At 39.9% G+C, this 17,141-nt stretch overlaps 1 protein-coding gene across 12 annotated transcripts in view; it reads left to right on the forward strand.

Annotated features, from left to right (window-relative positions):
• The window catches only part of Akap13 (A kinase (PRKA) anchor protein 13), a 299,084-nt gene that overhangs the window by 74,294 nt on the left and 207,649 nt on the right, over window positions 1–17,141 (forward strand). For all 12 annotated transcript variants that reach the window (XM_006541256.3, XM_006541250.4, XM_006541252.4 and 9 more), the window contains exon 2: window positions 4,989–5,032. In XM_006541256.3, the coding sequence (XP_006541319.1) occupies window positions 5,000–5,032 (33 nt within the window). In that variant the 5' untranslated portion in view covers window positions 4,989–4,999. The remainder of the gene's footprint in view (window positions 1–4,988; window positions 5,033–17,141) is intronic.

The following is a 17,141-nucleotide window of genomic DNA, read 5'->3' on the forward strand; positions in this document are numbered from 1 at the left end:
TTAGGGTAGCTTATTTATGTTACTCTATCTATAGTTACACGTTCTATAAAGGCCATTAGTAAAGATTTTAGTTGTTTGTTTTTCTTTCAGTTTTGCACATTTGCATTTCAGATGTGTTGAAAAACTACAAAATTAATACTCAGATTTTATTTGAAAAGTTCAAGGTAAGGTGGCTTGGAAAGGGAAATTCCCCATAGTCCCCAAAGATGCATACTCTTACTGTGCTCTACTCTAGTGTCTACTTTTCCTGGCCAGCTTGAATCATCTGGGGCGCCATGCCTCTGTGTGTGTCTTTGAGGAGGTTTCCAGAGATGTCTAACGGAGGGAAGGAAATAAGTATGGGCAGTACATCTCCCAGGTTCAGGACCTTGTCTGACTTTTAAAAGGGACACTTCGGGGAGCAGGAAGCCACCTGAGACCAGCATCCATCTCACTTCTGCTTCCTGACTACACATGCAATCTGACCAGCTGTCTATCTGGTGCAGCTTCTGCTGTGCCGTCCTGCCATAGTAGACTACACGCCCCAGATTGGCCACAATAGGCCTTTCCTCCCTGCACTTTCTTCCTGGTAGGCGTTTGGTTACAGTGAGAAATATAATCAGGAGACTTACCAATTCTTAGTATTTGTTACCGATTTTTTTCTATGGTTTCTGTATTAGTTTAGAATTTAATTTACATACCAGTCCATTTTAGGATATTGTCAGAAAGATATCTCTAGGCACATTTAGTATTTCATGGTTTTCTAAGAGACCAAGAAACTACAAGAAGATGAAGCAATGGTTTTTGGTCTATCCCTTAGGTTCTATACCTGGTTTCTGTATTTTAAGTCTTCCACCAACCCTGTAGTACATGTAATAATTATATACCCTTTCTGTAATTGAAAAGACTGGGATTCAGGTGAGCAGTTTGCTTTAGGAGGAGTGTTCTGTTGCGGACTAGAGACTTGGTTGAGAACACAGTGTATCACCTCCCTCTGCCTTGCCTTTGTTAGCACTTGTTTTTAGCTGGTAGCGTGTTGAGGCACATGAAGCCTCGGGTGGGTACACACTGCTGCTTGTGCTGCAGGTGTCACACTGACTTGTAACTAAAGCTTGTTACTGTAAATGGCTTGCTGGATGATTCTGCTGTTTCTTTCTATAAATCAAGCTTCCATAAATGCAGATGTATCTATTAATTTTACATATTCTATCAGAGACATGAACCATAAAACTTCAGATATTTGCAACATGGTCTTTAAACAGTGTTTGTGGACACTAGATTTATTTGTTTGTAATCTTCTTGTGGCCTTTAAGATTTCTCACTCATTTATGCAACCACGTTGTTTCCTGTGCCCCTTTTCCCCTCAGGTCAGCCTTACAGCCATAGAATTTCATGCCTTAGTTCCTGTGATATCTTGTATAATCATTACATTTCTACACATCATCTTCGGCCATACCACCCAGAACATGCCCAATCTCATCTGAATTTCCACATAGCCCTTTATAGGCAATAATTTCAAAATTTCCAAAATGTTTATTATTGTTTATTTTTGTAAACACTGCACACCTAACTGTAGCAGTCTAATCATGGTGTCTGTACTGTACCCTATGAAGAAAATACTGGGAATAGTTTACATCAAAGTACAGGAGAATGTTAGTTTATATGATTGCAACAGTTGGATTAAAATTGGATGCCTCTTGTCTTGACATAAAATGAATATGCCACTTTTATACATCAGTAAAATAGGAAATTTGTGTTCCTCCCACATTTATAAAATAAAGTGGGAAGGACAGAAGCACTTGGTCACTGTCACTTGCTTATTTTACAACCATTGGATTTAGGACCCATTTTAACTCTAGCTAATTTTATAGAGTTTGTGAGCATACTTCATAGCATCATATTGTTTAAGACTGAATTTTGGTATTTCCTCTTAGTTCAAATGTTAGACGGCTTTCACTGTCTGTATTTTTCTGTATTGTTTGCTGAAAGCAACTCATCTGAATGTATTATTTGCTTTACATTACTGGCTAAGGAAGACATTGTAAAGCTTTCTCTCTTAAAATTACTCGTTGAGATTATTAGATGTTATTAATAAAGCATTTCACTAACTTTCCTTTGCAGAAGGGTTTAGCAGATCTTGTTGATGAAGACTCCTAGTTGGTGACATGGGGGAAAAAGTCTACATGTTGATATTGGACAGATTTTGGCTCTTTCCTTAGTGTTAAGTAATTATTCTTTGAATCAGTGAAATGGGGAGAATAGTATCTTCTGTGGAGAAGGAATAAAACATCAAATATAAAATGCTGTGAAAGTTAGTCTGTGTGTCAGCGTTTAAGGAACCTAAAAGGCATTCGGTTCCGCAGCCATTCCTGGGGCCTTCTGATCGTTGCTTTGATTCTTTTTGACAGATGGATTCTTTCTGGTGCCCTGTGCTGCCAATATAGCAGTGATCTGACTCTTTGAAAAGTGTGGGCAGGCAGACACTTTGTCATCCCTCTTTAATCCTTGTGTTGGAGCAGTGTGTATGGGTCTGGTTTTGTAGCACCTCTAGATGAGTTTATAATTCTACGCTATTGAGACGGCATCAACCCACCTTCCCTCATGTGATTCTCACCAGTACGGTGGCAGTCGCTAGAGAAGCCACTTGAAACCAGCATTTTATTTTTTTCTTAGCAGATCATGAACATTTTATAAGATGGCTAGGGCGTCAAACTGCTTCTCATCACAGATGCTGCCAGTCCTTAGTCCTTATGGATTGCTGGAGTATTAATCTCTATGTCTGTGTAACCAATATTATTTCACTGTGTATAATGGCAGAACCATTTCGTAAATTAGCCAAGGCACATTGACTCATAAACTTATGTTTTCTTCCAGTTCTGCCTCCTGGGCAGGTCTGACTGGGATCTGAAAAACCGATTAAAATGCTAGCAACTTAAAATTAAATGGATGTTTAATGCACTGAAAAACTATTCAAGCTCATCAACATTTTTTTTAAAAAAGATTAGTCTTATTTTTTAACTTTGTATGTATAGATTTATGCTCACTTGGGTGTAGTTTCTCAAAGAGGCCACAAGAAGGGATTGAGTCCTCTGGAGCTGGAGGTACAGGCAGCTGCAGTGGATATGGGTGCTGAGAACTGAACTCTGGCGCTTTGGAAGAGCAGCAAGTGTTCTTAACTGCTGAACCACCTCTCCAGCCCCTAGCCTTCCTTTTTAGTCTGTGTTTCCTATTTGAGTATAATGGCCTGGAGTGTGCTTAGCTTGTCTATTAAAAATAGCTGGTACATTTCTGATCTTGGCTTTCGGTGATTTTCGTACCTCTACGTTCAGAGTCCTTAAATGAATACAGGTAAGGAGGAAAGAGCACTGCAGGCTTGAGAACAGTAACACTGTGGGGAGTTAACTAGAGAGTGAGCAAGGGAGGCTGTAGAGGTGTCTCATCAAACATGGAGGAGCCTGCCTATGGCATGGAACTGGAACCGGTTGGAAATGATTTACTACTAGAATAATGGACCTCGCCCTCCATGTATGTTATTTGCTTTGGGGGTGAATCAATCAATCAGTCAATCTCTCTCCCTCTCTCTCTCTCTCTCTCTCTCTCTCTCTCTCTCTCTCTCTCTCTCTCTCTCACACACACACACACACACACACACATACACACACACACAGCTTGATTTGTGGTAGTTCTATAAGGATGCTTATTTTGAGAAGTGTGTTTAGTTTATTTATGATCATGAAAACTTGACCATTGAAAACCTCTAACTTTATGCTGTTTAGATTCCAGTTTTATTGCTGGGCTTTTGAAATCTGTGAGAATTCATGGTGGCAGTTAACCTACTGTTTTTCACCATGTGATGTTTCTGTACTGCTGGGGTTGCCAGTTAGTATGTGCCTTAACTTATCTATTATGAATAAAACTTCAGATGAAGTTTTAATCAAGTCACTTCGGTCTCCTCTGACCTAGGTGAGGTCAGATCAGTTTATATACAAGGACGAAGGACCCACTGTTCTGTTGTCCTAATAAGATTACCAAGCCAAACATTTAAGAGTATGCGATTCTTTTTCTTTTTACCTTGGGGGGGGGGGTAATCTTTTAAATTTTTTGTATGTTTGAGGTTATGTCACATCATTTCTCCCCTTCACCTTTTCTTTTTCCAACACCTCCTGTTGGAAACCCCTCTTTCTCTCTCTCTCTCTAGAATTCATGTCCTCTTTCTATTACTGTGTTATTGTCTGTGTGTATTCCTAAACATATAAATACAGCTTGCTCAGTTTGTATAATGTTAGGTGTATGAATGTGTTTTCAGGGCTGATCATTTGGTGTTGGACACTCACTTGGTGTGCCCTTCCCTGAGGAAGACCATTTCTCCTGCTCTTGGCATTGCTTGCTTTCTTACAGGTTTTTGTCTATGGTTGAGGCCTTGTGAGCTTTACCCCTTCTATCCCAGAGTGTCTATTCATTTGGTGGTGGTGGTGGTGGTGGTGGTGGTAGTTTTGGTGAGAATTCAGTTACAGAAGTTTGACCATTGATTTTAGCTTTTAAGGCAAGCTATAGCCTTCCTTTTCTGGGGGAAAGGCAGAAATGGAGAGCGCTTTAGTGGTCTTCTGTTACCTACTTTCACTGCAGACTTCCTAGTGGGGTTTTGGGGTCATGCACTGGGGAGCAGTAGTTGATGAGCTTAGGGTGTCATGTGAAAGCTCAACTGAGGATGTTTACTGTGAAGCTGCTGATCTTGATCTTTCAATCTCAAATCCCATCCTCCTCCTAAAAGACTAGAACGTAAGTATTCTGTAGCCTTTGGACTTCCGTCTTCTTAAATCTCTAAGGAGAGAGAGCTTACACCACTGAGACTTGGGGTTATACTCACAGAGCCACGAGTGACATCTACAACTTTTATACTCACAGAGCCACGAGTGACATCTACAACTGTTAGCTGGTATATGTTTTTTATATTTTGGTTAACAAATTTTGGGTTTATTCTCATCTATTTCTTCTTTTTTTGGTTTCAGTGTCCTGGGTCATGAAACTTAGTCCACAACAAGCTCCATTATATGTAAGTAAATAATGTGATTTTATACTTTTCTGTGTTTGTCCACTTACTATAATTAACTTGAAATCTCATGTAGAAATTAGGAACATTTTACATGTATGCACTTTGATATAATGATACATTTATGAATCTAGTCTTGATTTAGTAAGCTCTAAATGACTAGTATATGCGTGGAGCTGAACTGAGAACAATAGTACTTTACTATCTGAGGTCGTCTAGTCAGTGTGGTAGGATGCTCATATGAAGCAGCATGCCCTGCAGGTGGGACTGAGGTGTCTTTCTTTCACCTGGAGAGCATTTCTGTAAAAATGGGATGGAGATCTTCAACTGCCCTTTGAGATGTTCTGCCTTACAACTGTGTAACACCATGCCATTGGCTAAAATACTATTTACCCCAGGACTCTGGCTAAAATTGCCATATTATTTCCCTAAAACAAAGACATTGTAAGGTGACGTGGCTAAATGGACAAATCCAAGTTGAACGAGGTAAATTCTACATAGCATTTTTTTTTTTTTATTGCTGTAGAAATGAACTTACTCCACTGAAGTGGGCAAGGGTGTCTGGGAGGTGAGGAGCCAGTCAGAACTGTGAGAAGCCCTGGGCCTTGTCCTACAGTGGCTTGAGATTGGGATAAGCTCCTCTGGAATGGGATTTGAGTCACCTTGAAAATAAGGGCCAGTTAGTTGTTTCAGAAGCCTCTGCAGTTTGCTTAGGACAAAGGACAGATGTTGGAACAGTGGGAAGCACTGAGCATATGTTGGCTGAGTGATTGCATACCTGTGTGAAATATCTCTTCAGACCCTTTCCCATCTAAAAATTGGGTTATTCATGTCAGTGAGGTGTAAACAGATTATTGGTATGCTTTAGGAACAAATTCCTTGTCAGGCTTGTGATATGCAAAAAAAAAATGCTGTTTTGTTCGTTGCCATTTTGCTTTTTAAAAAGATTTTTACTTTTGTGTGTATGAATGTTTGCTTACATGTATGTATGTGTGCCACATGCATGCCTTGAGCCTTTGGAGACTAGAAGAGGGTGTTGCATGTGGATCCCCAGGAACTGTGGTTAATGGTACTTGTGAGTTGCCGTATCAGTGCTAGGAATGACAGTCTCTAAGTTCAAGGCCATCTTGATTTATATAGAGAGCTTTAGACCAGCCCAAACTACATAGTGAGACTGTGCCTCATCTGGGGGGGGGGGGGTGCGCGTGCGTGTGTGTCTCTGTGTGTGTGTGTGTGTGTATAAAATTTAGTTTGTGGTTTTCTGAATGATAATTGTAAAGGAGAAAGTAGTGCCAAAGAGATGAGGTAAAAATCCTTCTGATCCTACTACCGTGGGCTGAACCAGGTGTGAATATTTGTAGAGTAAATAATCACTTCAGAATGATCTACTTCACCCATTTTTATCTTAGACGTAAGAAGATGAAGTCTGAACATGTGATAAAGTGGCAAAGCTGTGATTGGAGGCTGTTTTCTGGATGAGTCAGAAAGTACTATAAACGTGCTAAATTTTAAAAGCTTCATTTTGGGTGTGGGAGAGATGGCTCAGTAGGTAAAGTATGGGGACCTGAGTTCAGATCCCCAGCACAGATAAAAAGCCAGATGTGGCTGGAAGTGGAGAGGAAGATGGGAAGATCTTGGGAACGTTCAGTACAGCTGTCCTCGCCAATCGGTGAACTCTAGCCGGGGTCAATGAGAGAGACTATCTCAACACACACACACACACACACACACACACCACACACACACACCACACACACACACACACAGAGAGAGAGAGAGAGAGAGGATGAGAAAGAGAATATATGAATAGCTACAATAATAAGCAAAAAGCACAATTCTTTTAAAGAGGCAAGAATCATTTTTAAGGGTTCTTATTAATAAAACAAGCACTTTATATCTGACAGTCTGTGTAAAGGAATCAACAGACTCTACAGAGGTAACCTTAGGCTTAGCTTACAAATGTCTGCCAGCAGTCATAGTCAATGGCACGGTTTGTTGTGTCTTTTTGAAAAGAATAAGAGTATATTCCACTGTGAATGGACTAAATTAAGAAAAGCAGGTTCAGTATATCAGTATATTAACCAGAGAGTCAGTTCTCTGCACCTAGAAAACGAAGTAGTGAGCAAAAGATCAAAGACTATGTTGAAGTTTTCTTTTAAATTACATATTTGAGGTCTCCTGGGGTGTTAGGAGCAGAGGAGAGAAACTGCTTCAAAAGAAGAAAAACAATCCTTTCATCTCTTAGTTAAGGTAAGCAGACAGGACTCCAAAGAATTACTTTACTCAGTCATTGAGTAGAGTTTCATACAAAACAATTTGCAATAGTTAAAAACTGTGAGGCAGGCATAGTGCCACATACCTGTAGTCCCCGGAGTCCTTCTGCTGGATGCAGAAGGATCACCATGTGTGTGAGGCCAGCCTGGTTACAAAGTGAGGTCCTGCCTCAAAATAGGAGTTATACACTAGGCAGATGCTTGTATTGTGAAATAATTTAGGTGAGGCCGCCTTAATGCACAGTTATTTCTTGGAGGAAATGTTCTGGATGGATGTAGAGTCTGGATTGTAAGTGAGACCATTTGCTCAGTGTGAGTATGTTCTCCTTCCCTTTCATGTTAGTTCTTGTGTGTGGACAGCCTTCATGTTAGGTATGTGAATTAGATCAGCAAGGGATGCACTCCGCACCTCCACAGAAGTAGTGTTCTAGGATGGATTACAAGATGTGTGTAGGTTCTATCAAGTGGGGGTGATTAAAAATGGTAAAAATTTGTGGGAATATCCTTTTCTATGCGATCTTGATAGTATAATGAGAGTAAAAATGGAAGACAGAAGTAGATGCAAACAGTATTTTAGAATAACAAGAGAACCAATGCTTTATTTAAAATGAGAAGTGAAAGTGTGATGAGTGATTGATGGGACTGAGAATGAGTGTGACAGCTGATGCCGCTGTAAGTGATAGTGTGGGCAGAAGGAAATGCTCTTGTTCTTTAAATACAAATGGCACATAGCTTTCCTATGAGAGGCTGAGCTTGGAACTCAAGGGTGAAGAAATGGAGTGGAGATAGTCTGTATCATTCAACTATGAGAACAGAGGAGCTCTTTGAGAAGGTAAAGAAGTGGGAGGTGTTTGAGTAGAGGACAGTCAAGGAAGAAGACAAAGGTGAATCAGAAGGAGAAATCCAGAAAGCTTTCAGGAATATCCAGCAAGAGATGGATGTGTCCCACTGGACAACAAGAAGTGGATCCAGATGGACCTACCTGCTGGATAGCTGTTGAGTCCTGGCATATCTATGGTTGCCTCCCAACACAAAAATCATGAATCTGAAAAATTCGATCATTTGATTTAATCAGGCATGAACACTGTACAATGTTATGTAACAGTGTCAAAGTTTGGGCATACCTACAAATTAATAATTGCGCTTTCAGCATTTTATTCCTGGAATAATTAATGTCAGTCACACATCAGGATTAGACATGGAAATTAGGATGGGACTGGGGAAATTCATTCTTTAATTCAGGTGCCTTGCTTGACCCAGCACTTGTTCCAGATAATGGAGATTGATCCATGAACCAAACAGAAGCCCTCTTGGCACTTGTATTACAGTAAGGAGAGGAAGACAACTGATGTAGAAGACACTTTATAAAGAGGGAAAGGTTTTTATGAACTGTATAAACCCAGAGGATATGATGGTGCCTGCCTAGGGGCTCTTTGGGATTGGGTGGCAGAGAAGGCTTCTGAGGATCTTGATACTAAGCAGAGTCCTGGGTGGCCTGGAGGAGTACATATCTTCAAGAGCACCAAGCAGAAGCTCCCTGTGAAACTGGCGTGGTGCTGTGGAGGAGCAGCAGACCGTGCGTGGGCATAATGAGCACATGGCTGGGAAGTCTGGCCTCCTGTGGATGAGGTTAGAGACATAGGGAATAAGAGGAAGCTAGATTTTGTCAGCTATCAGAGACCCTTAGGTAATCTCCTTAGACCTGCCACCCACACAGTGAAGGACAGTGTTTGCTCTCACATGCTCTGAAGGCTAACCCTGCAACAGCTTGGAGTCTTTTTGGATGCTGGGATTTATTCTAATAAGCATGCGCTGGCCTTGGGAAACCTGGATTTTTAGGTAGTTTAAGCATATGTATTTTGGACTACACATTTGAGTGAAAATAGTTTATCTAGTCATTGAGATCAGTGTTGTAGTTGTAAATTGATTCTTTTGAACTAAGGATCAATAGTTTAACCAAGAAGCTAACTTAGAACAGTGCTGTCAAGATTCTGCTTTTGGAAAAGTTCTTTCATATCTGAATTACTTTGTAAGGGTATGATAGTAAATCTCTCTCTGTCTTTTGTTTGTCCGTCTGCCTGCCTCTCTCTCAGATCAATTTCTCCCTTGTTCTTCTCTCTAAACCCGCTGATATACTCCTCCCTGCATATATATTTCTAAATATAACCTTTTCAGCCATATAATGTTACTTGTATGTGTGTTTTCAGGGCTGACCATTTGACATGGGGTTAAGCAGTTGGTGTGCTCTTCCCTAGGGAGGGCCACTTCTCCCACTCAGCTTCCTTCAGTTGCCTCAAAGTTGTTACAGCGGTTAATCTTGATTGTGGATTTGACAGGATTTAGGAGACAAGCCTCTAGATGTCTGTTAGATGCTTAACTGAGGAGGAAGGGCATGTGAGTGTGGATGGTATGATCCCTGTGGGTTGGTCCTAGGCTCAATAAAAAAGGAGAAAGCATGACCAACATTCATTTCTCTCTGGTTCCTTAATTGAAGAAATTGCCCATCTTCTACAGTCTTGCTACCATTATGGATTGTATTTCTTTTTAAACCATGAGCTGAAATAAATCTTTAAAGTTTCTTTAGTCATGTATTTTTTTATCAGAGCAACAGAAAAAGTTATTAATAACTGAAACAAAAAGGGAAAAACATTTCCAAAATTTGTTTAGTCCATTTGTGAACCTAAGTGGTGGTTGATACTATTTTAGTATAATCATTTCACTCTCTTCTTTCTTTGAAGATCGTTGGTAACACACTCTCATTTGTGCCACTGGTAACATTTTTAGATAATAACCCTTTAAAAAAAGAAAGCTTATTCAGGCAGTACCCAACAGTTAAAGGCATAGCATACCTATGGCATTTAGATCTCACAGCACATTTGTGACGCTGGAAAACCGTGAGTTCAAGATGGTTCATTTTAGTGAGTGGGCAGGATAGTGCATTTTCTTTGTTCTGTATATCAAGTGATTAGGAAGCCCACAGCTGTTCCATTGACTGTAAAAATCTTATACCATTTGCATAAATTAAATTCTTTTGTCTTTTACAGTTTAATCTGTTTCATTTTAACATTTTTAATTATTTCGTTTGAAATAAGTTTAAGTTTACAAATAAGTGATACAACCTCTATTGGTCACTCTTAGTGTCATCTGCTTATCATTTACATTGTGTTTGTATTTTGAGCCATTTGAAAAGTAAATTATCCCATCCTTATGTATTCCTACATGTATTTCCTGAAACTATGATAGTTTCCTTCTTAACCTAGTACAGCAAACAAAAATGGAAATTATATCAATGCAGTGATTTTAAATAATCTAAGTCCATATTCAGTTATTTTTTTACTATCTCAAAATTTTGTAGCCCTCTCCTCCTAGCTCAGGATTTCATATAGCATTAGAATGTGGTTATATCTCATTTTTCTCTTAATCAAGAAAAAGTACTTTTTTCATACTGAGACTTAAGAAAAACATAAGCCATTTATTTTTGTAGCAGTTTGGCTTTTTGTGACCCTTTCCTCTGATTTTGTAGAGTTACTAAGTAAACAGTTCCCTTCTTTTGTTAACTTTCTTTTTTATTGTTGTCTTGATGTAGGGTCTTAATATGTAGCTGTGGCTGGCCTGAACATGCTGTGTGTAGACTAGGGTGGCCTGAGACTCAGGGATATGTGTTTGCCTTTGCCTCCCCTGTGCTGGGATTAAAGGTGTGTGCCACCACTTCCAGCTGGCATCATTCATTCATTCCTAAGTATTAGAGAATTAACTTTTTGGTCTCTTGCTTAAGCTAGTGAATGAAGTTTCATAAGATGGTATGATAAATTGCTCATTTTCTCTATCTAATGTTGTCTCTAGTTTGGAACCACCTTTTGATACTGGATTTCCTGAAATGGGGCAACCTTATTCTCTGTAAGATATATCTCTAACTGCCATATCCAGGGATCCACCCCATAATCAGCATCCAAACGCTGACACCATTGCATACACTAGCAAGATTTTATCGAAAGGACCCAGATGTAGCTGTCTCTTGTGAGACTATGCCGGGGCCTAGCAAACACAGAAGTGGATGCTCACAGTCAGCTAATGGATGGATCACAGGGCTCCCAATGGAGGAGCTAGAGAAAGTACCCAAGGAGCTAAAGGGATCTGCAACCCTATAGGTGGAACAACATTATGAACTAACCAGTACCCCGGAGCTCTTGACTCTAGCTGCATATGTATCAAAAGATGGCCTAGTCGGCCATCACTGGAAAGAGAGGCCCATTGGACACGCAAACTTTATATGCCCCAGTACAGGGGAACGCCAGGGCCAAAAAGGGGGAGTGGGCGGGTAGGGGAGTGAGGGTGGGTGGGTATGGGGGACTTTTGGTATAGCATTGGAAATGTAAATGAGCTAAATACCTAATAAAAAATGGAAAAAAAATTAAAAAAAAAGATATATCTCTAAATGTGGCTTATTCTGATTTTGTTTTTTTTTTTTTTCCATTTTTTATTAGGTATTTCGCTCATTTACATTTGCAATGCTATACCAAAAGTCCCCCATAGCCACCTACCCCCTCTCCCCTACCCACCCACTCCCCTTTTATGGCCCTGGCGTTCCCCTGTACTGGGGCATATAAAGTTTGCGTGTCCAATGGGCCTCTCTTTCCAGTGATGGCCGACTAGGCCATCTTTTGATGCATATGCAGCTAGAGTCAAGAGCTCCAGGGTACTGGTTAGTTCATAATGTTGTTCCACCTATAGGGTTGCAGATTACTTTAGCTTCTTTGGTACTTTCTCTAGCTCCTTCATTGGGGGCCATGTGATCCATCCAATAGCCGACTGTGAGCATCCACTTCTATGTTTGCTAGGCCCAGGCATACTCTGACAAGAGACAGCTATATCAGGGTCCTTTCAGCATAATCTTGCTAGTGTATGCAATGGTGTCAGCATTTGGAAGCTGATTATGGGATGGATCCCCGGATATGCTAGTGTCTACATGGTCCATCCTTTTCTCTCAGCTCCAAACTTTGTCTCTGTAACTCCTTCCAAGGGTGTTTTGTTCCCACTTCTAAGGAGGGGCATAGTGTTCACACTTTAGTCTTCATTTTTCTTGAGTTTCATGTGTTTAGGAAATTGTATCTTATATCTTGGGTATCTTAGGTTTTGGGCTAATATCCACTTATCAGTGAGTACATATTGTGTGAGTTCCTTTGTGAATGTGTTACCTCACTCAGGATGATGCCCTCCAGGTCCATCCATTTGGCTAGGAATTTCATAAATTCATTCTTTTTAATAGCTGAGTAGTACTCCATTGTGTAGATGTACCACATTTTCTGTATCCATTCCTCTGTTGAGGGGCATCTGGGTTCCTTCCAGCTTCTGGCTATTATAAATAAGGCTGCTATGAACATAGTGGAGCATGTGTCCTTCTTACCAGTTGGGGCATCTTCTGGATATATGCCCAGGAGAGGTATTGCTGGATCCTCCGGTAGTACTATATCCAGTTTTCTGAGGAACCGCCAGACTGATTTCCATAGTGGTTGTACAAGCCTGCAATCCCACCAACAATGGAGGAGTGTTCCTCTTTCTCCACATCCACGCCAGCATCTGCTGTCACCTGAATTTTTGATCTTAGCCATTCTGACTGGTGTGAGGTGGAATCTCAGGGTTGTTTTGATTTGCATTTCCCTGATGATTAAGGATGTTGAGCATTTTTTCAGGTGCTTCTCTGCCATTCGGTATTCCTCAGGTGAGAATTCTTTGTTCAGTTCTGAGCCCCATTTTTTAATGGGGTTATTTGATTTTCTGAAGTCCACCTTCTTGAGTTCTTTATATATGTTGGATATTAGTCCCCTATCTGATTTAGGATAGGTAAAGATCCTTTCCCAATCTGTTGGTGGTCTTTTTGTCTTATTGACGGTGTCTTTTGCCTTGCAGAAACTTTGGAGTTTCATTAGATCCCATTTGTCAATTCTCGATCTTACAGAGCAAGCCATTGCTGTTCTGTTCAGGAATTTTTCCCCTGTACCCATATCTTCAAGGCTTTTCCCCACTTTCTCCTCTATAAGTTTCAGTGTCTCTGGTTTTATGTGAAGTTCCTTGATCCACTTAGATTTGACCTTAGTACAAGGAGATAAGTATGGATCGATTCGCATTCTTCTACATGATAACAACCAGTTGTGCCAGCACCAATTGTTGAAAATGCTGTCTTTCTTCCACTGGATGGTTTTAGCTCCCTTGTCGAAGATCAAGTGACCATAGGTGTGTGGGTTCATTTCTGGGTCTTCAATTGTATTCCATTGGTCTACTTGTCTGTCTCTATACCAGTACCATGCAGTTTTTATCACAATTGCCCTGTAGTAAAGCTTTAGGTCAGGCATGGTGATTCCACCAGAGGTTCTTTTATCCTTGAGAAGAGTTTTTGCTATCCTAGGTTTTTTGTTATTCCAGATGAATTTGCAAATTGCTCCTTCTAATTCGTTGAAGAATTGAGTTGGAATTTTGATGGGGATTGCATTGAATCTGTAGATTGCTTTTGGCAAGATAGCCATTTTTACAATGTTGATCCTGCCAATCCATGAGCATGGGAGATCTTTCCATCTTCTGAGATCTTCTTTAATTTCTTTCTTCAGAGACTTGAAGTTTTTATCATACAGATCTTTTACTTCCTTAGTTAGAGTCACGCCGAGATATTTTATATTATTTGTGACTATTGAGAAGGGTGTTGTTTCCCTAATTTCTTTCTCAGCCTGTTTATTCTTTGTGTAGAGAAAGGCCATTGACTTGTTTGAGTTAATTTTATATCCAGCTACTTCACCAAAGCTGTTTATCAGGTTTAGGAGTTCTCTGGTGGAATTTTTAGGGTCACTTATATATACTATCATATCATCTGCAAAAAGTGATATTTTGACTTCCTCTTTTCCAATTTGTATCCCCTTGATCTCCTTTTGTTGTCGAATTGCTCTGGCTAATACTTCAAGTACTATGTTGAAAAGGTAGGGAGAAAGTGGGCAACCTTGTCTAGTCCCTGATTTTAGTGGGATTGCTTCCAGCTTCTCTCCATTTACTTTGATGTTGGCTACTGGTTTGCTGTAGATTGCTTTTATTATGTTTAGGTATGGGCCTTGAATTCCTGATCTTTCCAAAACTTTTATCATGAATGGGTGTTGGATCTTGTCAAATGCTTTTTCTGCATCTAACGAGATGATCATGTGGTTTTTGTCTTTGAGTTTGTTTATATAATGGATTACATTGATGGATTTTCGTATATTAAACCATCCCTGCATCCCTGGAATAAAACCTACTTGGTCAGGATGGATGATTTCTTTAATGTGTTCTTGGATTCGGTTAGCGAGAATTTTATTAAGGATTTTTGCATCGATATTCATAAGAGAAATTGGTCTGAAGTTCTCTATCTTTGTTGGATCTTTCTGTGGTTTAGGTATCAGAGTAATAGTGGCTTCATAAAATGAGTTGGGTAGAGTACCTTCTACTTCTATCTTGTGAAATAGTTTGTGCAGAACTGGAATTAGATCTTCTTTGAAGGTCTGATAGAACTCTGCACTAAACCCATCTGGTCCTGGGCTTTTTTTGGCTGGGAGACTATTAATAACTGCTTCTATTTCTTTAGGGGATATGGGACTGTTTAGAAGGTCAACTTGATCCTGATTCAACTTTGGTACCTGGTATCTGTCCAGAAATTTGTCCATTTCGTCCAGGTTTTCCAGTTTTGTTGAGTATAAGCTTTTGTAGAAGAATCTGATGGTGTTTTGGATTTCTTCAGGATCTGTTGTTATGTCTCCCTTTTCATTTCTGATTTTGTTGATTAGGATTTTGTCCCTTTGCCCTCTAGTGAGTCTAGCTAAGGGCTTATCTATCTTGTTGATTTTCTCAAAGAACCAACTCCTCGTTTGGTTAATTCTTTGAATAGTTCTTCTTGTTTCCACTTGGTTAATTTCACCCCTGAGTTTGATTATTTCCTGCCGTCTACTCCTCTTGGGTGAATTTGCTTCCTTTTTTTCTAGAGCTTTTAGATGTGTTGTCAAGCTGCTAGTATGTGCTCTCTCCCGTTTCTTCTTGGAGGTACTCAGAGCTATGAGTTTCCCTCTTAGAAATGCTTTCATTGTGTCCCAAAGGTTTGGGTACGTTGTGGCTTCATTTTCATTAAACTCTAAAAAGTCTTTAATTTCTTTCTTTATTCCTTCCTTGACCAAGGTATCATTGAGAAGAGTGTTGTTCAGTTTCCACGTGAATGTTGGCTTTCCATTCTTAATGTTGTTATTGAAGATCAGTCTTAGGCCATGGTGGTCTGATAGGATACATGGGACAATTTCAATATTTTTGTATCTGTTGAGGCCTATTTTGTGACCAATTATATGGTCAATTTTGGAGAAGGTCCCGTGAGGTGCTGAGAAGAAGGTATATCCTTTTGTTTTGGGATTAAATATTCTGTAGATATCTGTCAGGTCCATTTGTTTCATAACTTCTGTTAGTTTCACTGTGTCCCTGTTTAGTTTCTGTTTCCACGATCTGTCCATTGATGAAAGTGGTGTGTTGAGGTCTCCCACTATTATTGTGTGAGGTGCAATGTGTGCTTTGAGCTTTACTAAAGTGTCTTTAATGAATGTGGCTGCCCTTGCATTTGGAGCGTAGATATTCAGAATTGAGAGTTCCTCTTGGAGGATTTTACCTTTGATGAGTATGAAGTGTCCCTCCTTGTCTTTTTTGATAACTTTGGGTTGGAAGTCGATTTTATCCGATATTAGAATGGCTACTCCAGCCTGTTTCTTCAGACCATTTGCTTGGAAAATTGTTTTCCAGCCTTTCACTCTGAGGTAGTGTCTGTCTTTTTCCCTGAGATGGGTTTCCTGTAAGCAGCAGAATGTTGGGTCCTGTTTGTGTAGCCAGTCTGTTAGTCTATGTCTTTTTATTGGGGAATTGAGTCCATTGATATTAAGAGATATTAAGGAAAGGTAATTGTTGCTTCCTGTTATTTTTGTTGTTAAAGTTGGCATTCTGTTCTTGTGGCTGTCTTCTTTTAGGTTTGTTGAGGGATTATCTTCTTGTTTTTTCTAGGGCGTGGTTCCCGTCCTTGTATTGGTTTTTTTCTGTTATTATCCTTTGAAGGGCTGGATTCGTGGAGAGATAATGGGTGAATTTAGTTTTGTCGTGGAATACTTTGGTTTCTCCATCTATGGTAATTGAGAGTTTGGCTGGGTATAGTAGCCTGGGCTGGCATTTGTGTTCTCTTAGTGTCTGTATAACATCTGTCCAGGCTCTTCTGGCTTTCATAGTCTCTGGTGAAAAATCTGGTGTAATTCTGATAGGCTTGCCTTTATATGTTACTTGACCTTTTTCCCTTACTGCTTTTAGTATTCTATCTTTATTTAGTGCATTTGGTGTTCTGATTATTATGTGTCGGGAGGAATTTCTTTTCTGGTCCAGTCTATTTGGAGTTCTGTAGGCTTCTTGTATGTTCATGGGCATCTCTTTCTTTAGATTTTGGAAGTTTTCTTCAATAATTTTGTTGAAGATGTTTGCTGGTCCTTTGAGTTGAAAATCTTCATTCTCATCCACTCCTATTATCCGTAGGTTTGGTCTTCTCATTGTGTCCTAGATTTCCTGGATGTTTTGAGTTAGGATCTTTTTGCATTTTCCATTTTCTTTGATTGTTGTGCCGATGTTCTCTATGGAGTCTTCTGCACCTGAGATTCTCTCTTCCATCTCTTGTATTCTGTTGCTGATGCTGGCATCTATGGTTCCAGATTTCTTTCCTAGGGTTTCTATCTCCAGCGTCGCCTCACTTTGGGTTTTCTTTATTGTGTCTACTTCCCTTTTTAGGTCTAGTATGGTTTTGTTCATTTCCATCA

Source organism: Mus musculus, chromosome 7, assembly GCF_000001635.26.
Source record: "Mus musculus strain C57BL/6J chromosome 7, GRCm38.p6 C57BL/6J".
Taxonomy (NCBI): Eukaryota; Metazoa; Chordata; class Mammalia; order Rodentia; family Muridae; genus Mus; species Mus musculus.